The sequence below is a fragment of the Amphiura filiformis genome, unplaced genomic scaffold (assembly GCF_039555335.1).
Source record: "Amphiura filiformis unplaced genomic scaffold, Afil_fr2py scaffold_47, whole genome shotgun sequence".
Taxonomy (NCBI): Eukaryota; Metazoa; Echinodermata; class Ophiuroidea; order Amphilepidida; family Amphiuridae; genus Amphiura; species Amphiura filiformis.
The window spans coordinates 382,034-392,500 of record NW_027305511.1 but is presented as its reverse complement, the minus strand read 5'-3'; the positions used below and the strand labels follow the sequence as shown (position 1 = coordinate 392,500).

The 10,467-nt window shown below is 38.9% G+C and overlaps 1 protein-coding gene across 1 annotated transcript in view; it reads right to left on the bottom strand.

Moving 5' to 3' along the window:
- Positions 1-9,952, bottom strand: part of LOC140144280 (acyl-coenzyme A thioesterase 1-like) — an 18,278-nt gene extending 8,326 nt beyond the window's left edge. Inside the window, 6 exon segments of the mRNA XM_072166098.1 lie at positions 500-616; positions 912-1,018; positions 1,021-1,080; positions 2,327-2,584; positions 4,571-4,813; positions 9,612-9,952. Of these exon segments, the coding sequence (XP_072022199.1) occupies positions 500-616; positions 912-1,018; positions 1,021-1,080; positions 2,327-2,584; positions 4,571-4,813; positions 9,612-9,678 (852 nt within the window). The 5' untranslated portion in view covers positions 9,679-9,952.
- Between the last annotated feature and the right edge of the window lie 515 nt (positions 9,953-10,467).

Sequence of the window (10,467 nt, the reverse complement as noted above, 5' to 3'; positions counted from 1 at the left end):
TTTTTTTTTTTGGTAAATTAAATTAATTGGTGAATTCAATAAAGCATTCACTGCCAAATTCAGTGTAATAAACATGGTAAAGACAAACCTTTCATGATTTGTGTTCAAAAAACAAAATATTCCATGATTTTACTACGATACGTTAATGGCAGACTTAACTGAGCATTGTTACGTGAATTATTGTCAAGGTAGCAATAGTGTAGTGGTCAGCATTGACACCTCTCACGCGTGCGACCCGGGTTCAATCCCCGGTAGATTCGGTGGATTCGTACTTACGAATCCACACTTAACCGTTGATTCGTTCAGAAAAGTGTTGATTCGTAGATAATAATCAACAGTAAATTGAATAGAGTGACGTCACGGCAATGGTTTAAATGGTATGAATCTCCAAGGGATGTCTCTACCTAAACTTGAATACCCTACGCTGGGTTGATCATTTATAAACAAAACATGCTACTGTCTGCTGGGTCGATCATTTATAAACAAAACATGCTTTCACCTTTTCAGGAAAGGTAGCTGCCATAAGTGCAGCTATTTCTGCTCCCCATGATACTGCACAGACTCCAATACCTCCTGGCTCTACATAAGATTGCTCCTGTAACCAGTCTGTTGCCTCCTGAGTTGAAAAACAAAATTAATGTCATTCATTTCAAAAGGATACACTTGTCGGCTAAATCTTATCTTCATGCCTGGTCGGGGGCACAATCTCAAAGATGGACGTACCCTTTTTAGTTACCTGCATATTAGTGAATATTTCAAAAAAGAAAATAGTTTAGGGTATCACGTCAGCTCTGATTCATTGACCAACTTTTTAAAAATTAGCAGATTTTGGTGGTCCTTGGCGGATCTCTTTTCTTCAGTCAACTCTACTCACAACCGTGCTTAAAACAAAAGCTTTAAAAAATGCTTACCTCAAAATAATCAAGATCTAAATCAAACATGGTTTCAGGCAAGTCTTCATACCTGAAGAATGGCAAGGCATATGCGACAAAACCTCTAGATGCTAGAAGAGCAGCACGAATTCAATGAGTCCACCTGCTGAGCCAAACATGTCTATAACACCTTTGAAAGGCCCTGGACCTGGAATAAATCACGGATGTGAGAAGGCACATACCAGAAACGATGAATATTACTAATAAAGATGAAAAATAGTCAGGATAAACACCAAATATGGGCTGAAAATAAAAGGGGTGTATGGATTTCAACTGGAATAGATCGATCATTGTTGAAATGTGACTCATGTAAAAGGGGAAGGACACTTACTTAACCCTAACACCCCCGAGTACTACAAAATCCTACTTGATATATCGCTGTTCTTGTGTGCATCCCACATGGTGTGATGACGCAATGGCCCTAAGAGATATATAGGTACGGTTTCGCTGGCCAGAGAAGCCCAAAACCTGTGGCAAAGTGTTGCTGACCCATTGCTTGGCATTTGAGGGGTCTCGGGTTTGAATCCCACCCAGAGCAAACAACTTCTTTCTTTGTTTTCTCTCTTTATTCCTTCCTTCTTTCCCTTCCCATCGCCAAAAAGCCCCTGGCGGGTTAGGGTTTGGTGAAACTCAATATAGGCTCAATTAACCCTATCATGTCCGAATACTACAAAATACTTCTTGATATAATAAGCGCTGTTAGATGCGTGCATCCCACGCCGTGTGATGATGCAATCGCCTATTAAAGTGATATAGGCACGGTTTTCGCTGGCCAGCGAAGCCCAAGACGTCGCTGACCCAGTGCTTGGCATGCGAGGGGTCTCGGGTTCGATTCCCACTTAGAGCAAACAACTTCTTTCTATGTTTTCTCTCTTTATTCCTTCCTTCTATCCCTTCCCATCGCCAAAAAGCTTGGATTTCAACTGGATATAGCCCCATTTTTTCTGAGAAATTGTGTGAGAAAATGTGACATGATCTGGTTCATGGGGGCCAAAGGTGGCAAATTTGAAACTGAGATAAAGGCAAAAATATGGAGTAAAAAAACAATAAAATACATAAGAAAATGCACATCACAAAACCTTATAACTTTAGAACCAAGTATGCTAGACCTTTGGTGTTTTCAGTATATGATAGCCTAATGTTACTACAAGGTAATAATTAAATAGTAACTCAATTTTCAAAAATGCCTCCTTTGGCCCCCATGGAGCAGATCGTGTCACAAATGCATTAATGGGCTATTCCATTTAAAATCCACACTCCCCCTGTGGAAGATTTTGGAAATATCTTCCACAGAGGGAGTATGAGTTTCAAATAGATATTTCCAAAATCTTCCACAGGGAGAGTGTGGATTTTAAATGGAATAGCCCAACTACAAGATATACTGTCAACTTTACCTTTAGGCTTGAACACTCGTCCTCGCACCCTCCCAGAATGCACTTTGATAATTTCAACATTTGGACCCATATAAGTCCTTTTTATCTGTGTTTTAGCTACAGGAGTATCAGTTTGTAATGCTGATATATCTAAATGTCCTTTGTGTACTGAGAGTGTTATTTGCATCGGTGTGGCGGCATCTTTCTTGGCATATCGTAGCCCCTGTTTCAGACCTGGGGATTGCACCATGCTCCAAAATAGACCCATAGGTTCAACATCTGAAAATAACAATAAATTATAAATCATTTAAATTACACCTTGCAAAGAGGATCTTTCAAATATTGAAACACACATGATTGGTTACAAATTTTGTGTTGAGTGGAAGGGGGATGAAGGAGTCAGGTCTTTGTTGCATTGAAGAAAATCATGTAGTTTCTGGCGGCCATCTTGAATTTTGACATATAACTTGATCTTAGAAACTGATGTCAGAAATGGATTCCCCGTATGCAAAACCCCCTAAAACAAGGTATAACACATACTCACTGTGGTATAGAGGCTGAAATTTTATATTTTCAATATGGCCGGTGGTGGCCATCTTGGATTAGTCCTAAACCTTAAACATCATTTTCCGAGGCGCGGAAGTACAACAAATTGGTGTTTATGACCTTTGACATTCTTGTGTGGCGAGTGACATGGTCTTTCAATTCACGCGAGTGTCCTTGACAGGCTTGACTATGCTTCAGTGGTCATGAAAGAATTCAAAAGATAACCTCTGTCCCAATAATCCCAAGCTATTGTCTGAAACTGCACCTCGGAAGATGTATGGTAAGAACTCAGTCCTCAAATGATAGTCATATAACGACCAAAAGATAAGTGACTGACTATCATTGAGGACTGAGTTCCGCAGTCTAATCTTGGATTTCCATTTTTGCAAGAGCTTTGACATATCCACCTGTGTGATTTTAAAGGTAAGTGGTCCACCAAAATCAATCAACTAAGTTCAAAATCTCTAGTGGATGACTTGTAGACCAGGTCTTGAGCAGGTCCAGGATTATTCCAAGTTATTAGTCCTCATTTGGAAAATCCTGAATCCTGATTGTTTGCTTCTCGAATATTCAACTGCATTGTAGGATGTGTGAGTGTGTAGGCTAAGGCCAATGAAAGTTAATTCCGAGTTTATCGTCCCCTTTTTTTCCCAGGTTGGTGAGGTGACTTTTTCATTTTTCATTTTTCATTATTTCAACAGATTTCATTATTGACCTAAAATGCGTGTTGATTTAAAGCCATACTCATACATGTTATTTATAAACATGTTTTTATATGGGTAGGGACTAGAAAAGTTAGAAAAGGGCCTCGTTTTGCTTCCAAGTTATGAATTTATGTGTTTCCAATTGCTAAAACTGGTGAAAACACTGATACTTTGAAAATAATGAATTATTTTGGCATTTTTGAAAATTTGACGCGGGTGTTTTTGGTTACCAAAAAGTGACGCGGGCGGGGGACGATAAACTCGGAATCGACTTTCACTCGCCTAATGGACAAACATACAAGCACATATCATGTCTATTTCTCTGTCAGGTGGCACTATAGAGCACTGCTGTGGTCTTCACAAGAGTATGCCATCTTGCTCATCAATATGATGCCAAATGCATCATGACCAAGAGAGTCACATTTCTTGTAAAATTTGGTCGGGCGACATGATCAGATAGTTTGTCATGAGTGCCCTCTGCCCCATGTCTAGCCTGGATCAGTCTGGACTGATTGGCCTTTCTTAATTTGATTGTATGGATTTAAATTTTGCAAGACCATTGCTTTAAAAATAATTATATGGTATTCCAGTTGAAATCCATACACTCCGAATGGAAGACATGACCTTAATCTCCCACACAAAAAGATTTCAAAATGTAGTCACCCATTCAGGTAACTCAATTTTGAAATTCACACTCCTTGAGTGAACGATTTAATAAGGTCATGTCTTCCATTGGGGTGTATGGGGTATCACTGGGTCTGAAAAGCACAGAGTGATGAATTCTAACCCCATGAGAACTACCTGCCTATTGGTGAGTTTTCACTGGGAGTTTTCATTATCAATTGGACCAATCACCAACAGTTTTAGAATAATTTCACCACACACAAAAATTGAGGTGAATTATTTGCAAAACTACAAGTTCTGATTGGTGATTAAATTGAAGATATCATGTAATTGACCAATCAGAGGCAATGTTAGATCGACAGATAGTGCTCAGGGGATTAAAACAACGAACCTGTGTATGTTCCACCCACAGATGGATCCGTTGAGACAGATACCTCTCCACTGCCATCCACCACAAAATGCCCATGTCCTTCAAATATCAAACCTGGTTCTGGTAGGTATGACCTGACGGTAACCTTTGACCCTGGATCAAATCCCGACAGATTGATTTTAACCTTCTCATCTACAAGAGTTGTGCTAGGTGTTGCATATATTGTAGCCATGCTTCGGTGTATGACTTTTGACACAAACTGTTCTGTGGAAATAAAGAATTGTGGATTCAATAATCTCATTGCATATCTATGACTTTGTCCCATCAAGGATGAAGCCACAATGATTTATTTTCATGTAGGCCTATCTAGGAGGCGGAACATGTTTTTTGTTGTTAAATTAAATAATGATAATGATTTACGAGGAGGTCCTTACTCCTTACTCATTTTTCAAATGTTAGATTTTAAGGCAATAAACCCATAGAGTATGGTAATACCCGGTACCACAAAAGTGATCCTTGCCCTTACCAAATAAAACTGCATAATATGCAGTCTTTATGCAGTCAAAGACAAATGACTACTTACGCATGCAGTTCTACCATGTAGTTATGTCTTCGACTGCATAGAAAGCAGTCGAAGACATTTCAAATAGGCAGTCGCTGTAAATTATGCAGTCCTATGCAGTCAAGCTTGGGAAAACAAGTAGTCAAAGACAAATTCAAAATTATGCAGTCCTATGGAAGGCAAATTATGCAGTCGAGAGCTAATTTGCATACATGTCACATGATCACCAACTGCCATTTCAAATTTGCTGTTGGATTCAAGGCAGTTACAAGCTGTAAGAAGATGGTGGATGTTTTGGGCACTATTTTACATAATTCAGACATTTTAAAGGAAATTCCACATTACAGATTACTACAATGACTGTATGAACAGGTAAATTTGAGGCTTACAGATTTTCACTGCATGTAGATGAGTAGAAATGTATAAGCTTAAGATTTATGCTCTACATGATTACTGCATGCAAACCTGTTGAATTTTGCAGTCAAGCACTTGTATATCAGAGATGTATCATGTATTCAAAATTAGTTTTAGTGGCAACCTAGATTTGTATAGCAGAACAGTATTGGTTCATTATAATTATGCTGACATGTACATGTATTATGACAATAATTAATGTGGTACAGGGATAATTAATGTACTGGGGATCTCTGTCTTATTTTGGCAGGCTGAAAGGTGGGAGCAATAAGGTTTATATTGGTTCATCAAGATGTTGGTTCTAAACCTTTTTGGCAGACAATTTTTAAGAGCCATGACTTTATGCATGGTGCCAAATGGTCATCCTATTTCTTTGGGACCGTTGTTTTCAACTTTTTGTCACAGTGAGTGGCCCAAACTGCCATCCTGCAAATGTCAAATTTAATGGTAAACACATGGAAAACCCAATTAAGTATAAAGGGTATTCATGAGTAGTAATGTAACGGGCATAATTATAGCAATGAGTTTACACTGTTTTTAATGTAATTGCCCTGCACTAGACGTTATGCCGTTCCACTGAAATGCATTCATTGATCATGATCATAAAGACATGGATTGTAATCGGGTCCGTACGCGTGGGGGGTGGGGGGTGCACACCCGCTGCATACGGGCCCGATTCTAATTACAATTTTAATTCCCCCATAGAACCAAAAACATGGAAATAGCTAGTGTTACCCTGTGAATATTTTGGCTAAAATGGACAGAGATCCTTCCTAATAGTTATCATTATTATTATTATTTCAACATTTTCGGTAAAGAATGACAAAATTCTAAAAGGCATAATATGGACATGTCGACTAATGAAGGCATAGCTATGCAGTCGACCAATGAAGGCATAGCTATGCAGTCGGCCAATGAAGGCATAGCTATGCAGTCGACCAATGAAGGCATAGCTATGCAGTCGACCAATGAAGGCATAGCTATGCAGTCGGCCAATGAAGGCATAGCTATGCAGTCGACCAATGAAGGCATAGCTAATTTGCATATTAACTTTGCTGTGGGAAGGCATAGCGACTGCAAATAAGCCTTGAAGGCATATATCCTGTCTTTGAAGGCATAATATGGACATGTCGATGCATATGAAGATCATTTCGACTACTTAAACCGACTACATAAAATAACTGCATCTACGACTGCATAGAAACTGCATAGCGAAGGCATTCACTTTGGTAAGGGTGGTCAATTTTTTCCAAATGGCAAGCCAAAACTTGCCCCTCCCCCACCTCCTCTCGGCCTGCCAAGAATTGCCCCCCCACCGTCCAAAAAATATTGACCCCGTAAAGCTCCCATTACGGCGGTGCTCCAGGCAAAGCCTTGTTGAAAGGCTAAGAAATTAAGGTAAATGGGGTACAGCTCAAAAATGTACTCAACAAACCATAGCCACTTTGACATGTATGCCAGTTCAAAACACATGGCCATGGATATAGTAGGCATGTCCCCGGGGCATGTCCATTGCTATTAAATAGAGGGCAACCTTCAACTCAAAAGTTGCGACCTCAGTAAATGGCTTAAAATACACAAATCGGAAATTTTAGACACCAGAAACTTGAAGATGAAGGCAAAAAAGTACCGGTACTTTATCCTTGATACAGAAGTTGTAGCGACAGTTGGATTTCATCAAATAAAACCGCTTTTAGTTCAAAACAGATCGCCAAGAAGAAAAATTATGCATTACCGAACTTGCTTTTTTTGCACAGTACATGTACTTGTAAGGCATTGTCAAGGCTGCAGAAAATTCATTGTGATCATCCCTATAATAATTAGCTGAGTTCCTCTAGCCTTCTCCACTCTGCACGAAGGCTAGAACATCGATGTATTACAAAATGGAGGGTCCATCGCCCCGGCAGGATGATCGGCAATATTACCGAGAAAAAAGCTAACTTACTAACTATTAACCATCTTATTATCAAGGCCTTCTCCACTCTGCACGAAGGCTAGAACATCGATGTATTAAAAAATGGAGGGTCCATCGCCCCGGCAGGATGATCGGCAATATTACCGAGAAAAAAGCTAACTTACTAACTATTAAGGTTTTACCGTCGTTACTAAACCTATCGACCAAATTTTTTTAAATTGACATATTTTGTACTTTGATATGTGTAGATAATAAATCAGGAAAAAAAAACAGGGGTGCGGACCTCACTTTTGAGCTACAGCCGTTTTAAAAGAGGTGTACATTTCCAAAAATCTCTGTACACTTCAATGGCAAAATCAGCAATTTGCCCAAAATATACCACCTTTATGCGTTGTATAAAAAATTGTCGAGACAAAATTTTTTAATTTTATATATGTTATGAAAAACAAAAAGCTCTTTAAAATCGCGCAAAAAAAATTGGGGGTACCGGACCTTGTTTTCGCGTAAATTGACCAAAATAGGTCAAAAATGCATTTTTTCTGCGACACCATGCGTAGTTAATTGCGCACATGGATATTTTGGTGCGTACCAACGCTAGCTGGTATACACGCCGATCTGATGCCGGATCAGCGTTCGTGTACGCATATGGCCACAAAAAAGGAATTGTCTGTTTACGCAGGAAAGTTTTCACTGTAAAGAAAAAGTTACCTAAGAAGTGTCCAGAATAGGAACAATTATAATAATATCGACTATAAAAGACTTAATGAAGCCTTAAAATTCTTAGCCTAATTCTAATTTGGTGCATTTTGGTCATAAACGGGTGTAAGAAAGACTCCTATTCTGCAAAGATATTAACCAAAGAGTTATCAAGTTACACAAAGTGAGAAATTCTCAGCTTTCACCATGTTTAAAATAAGCTACAGAAGAATCATATATTGTCTATTTTATATATTTATTTGTAACTCGGAAAGGCAGCATCCGAAGCTATAAGAAGTGGCTTGGAAGTGCCGTAGCACCGCCATGCAATAAAGTAGTGCAAGGACTACGCATATAAGTAGTGCAATAATATCACAATGTTCACCTGACTCGAATGACCAAAAAGAGGACTTATTAAACATGTTAAAGCGAATGGGCGGAAGTGTTTGACTATAATAGGCCTACAATTATTATAGGCATAGGCCTAATAGTATGCTTAGCGGCCGTTTGCCGAGAGGAAAATTTTTGGTCACAAACACTATAGGCCTAATACGGAATTATCTCGAGGTGGATTCATGTCATCAATAGCAGTTCAATTAAAGCAAAGTTAAACACTGGGTTACCTATAGCTGTAGAAAAACGTTTGGCCAATTATGATATCATTTTTTTTTTTTTTGGCCTATGACACATGTTGAAACTGAATAGTTTTGATGGTGTTGTCTATCGCATGCATTTTGAATTCTGTGCACGTAGCTTAGTAGGTTTAGGTCTTTACCCAATAACCATGATTAAACACAAATGCTTTAAACATTTAGCCTAACTGTTGGATTATAAACTTTTAAAATTGCCGTGTATTGCGTTTCATTATGAAACGTTCTACAAACGTATAACCATTAATATGCCTATAGGCATAGTGGTTAGCCAACATTTAGGCCAAAATATGATTATTAAAACGAATTAACCAATTTAACCAACACTCGTTTAGGCCTTAATGGGTTTTTTTTAAACCTGATTCTGTGTTTGTTGGGTAGGCCTATAACTGTGATTGTACCCTACTGTCGTAGGCCTACTTTGGGGAGGACAGGTTCGTTATCAGTGGAAGCCCGCTGGCAAGATTTGGTTTGTACATATTGTATTTAATAAAACAGCAAACATGGTTTTCTTTATTTTGTGGCCCTAGTTATCGACGGTGCGCAAAAATAGCATTGACACGCACAACACGCATCGTTCTCTGCGATGTCTGCAACGCATAACGCCGAAACACGACGCAGCCCTACGCAGCGTTTAAAACAGGCGCCAATAGTCAAGTCGAATCGGGTGACGACGGTAAAACCTTAACCATCTTATTATCAAGACCGTTGATTAGCCAATCAGCATGACTGTTTATTACCTCTGTGTTTACGCTCGTGTACGCTCAGTGCACAGCACAGACCATGGAAGTAATAAAAAATTAACTTTGTATAAATATAGTTTACCTTTGTAGTATACCCTGGCTATTCTCTCTGCCTGGTTTACAAATCTTCTTATTGATGCCCAATTCATTTATGTCACTACTATTAAAGTGAGTCTGTTGTCAGAAAGTAGGCATGAATCATGTCATGTGGAAAGAAGTAAATCATAAAACTTGGCTTTTTGGTAAGCTTGTTTGACGTCAGTGAGTGAAGCTTACCAAATTTAAAACCTTTGGCCCTCGCTTTGGCCTCAACAAACTCCAGGCTATTTGACACAGGAATAAAAAGGCCCACATATACCTTTGCCCTCTCTCTGTACTGAGTCGGTTTTATCACGAAGATTAATTACTCCACAGATAACGAAACAAAATACCTGTAAGCTTATTGCATTGCCATTGCCAATTAAGTTTGTCTATTTTCAGCTCGTCACCAATTAAGACACGGGCGCACACCAGTAAATCATGGACTAAGACCTAAAAAAATACGTTTTGCTTGGCGAAACCCGACAGACGCTAAAAGATGGCCCGACCCTGACTTGTTTTGTTTTGTTTAAAAAAATCAATAGGCCTAAATAAATTGAATTGAAAAAAAGGAAGGAAAAAATAAATTCCAAGGCCTTTATCAAACGCAATTTAGGGCCTACAGCTTTAAAGAAAAATTAAATCAACGAGGCCTACACCCAATGACCGTAGCACCCCCCTTTTTTTTTCTACTCTGCCTTTCCTTCAGTTATTCCCCAGATTTTCATTTATAACCAGTGGTGGAGAATCTGATATGGAAAACTGTCCCGGAAAACTGTCAACAATTGCAAATCACGTGTAATAAAAATAAGCAGAAGTAGGCCTAGAAGTGAAGTGATCAATTACCAACGTAGTTTGAA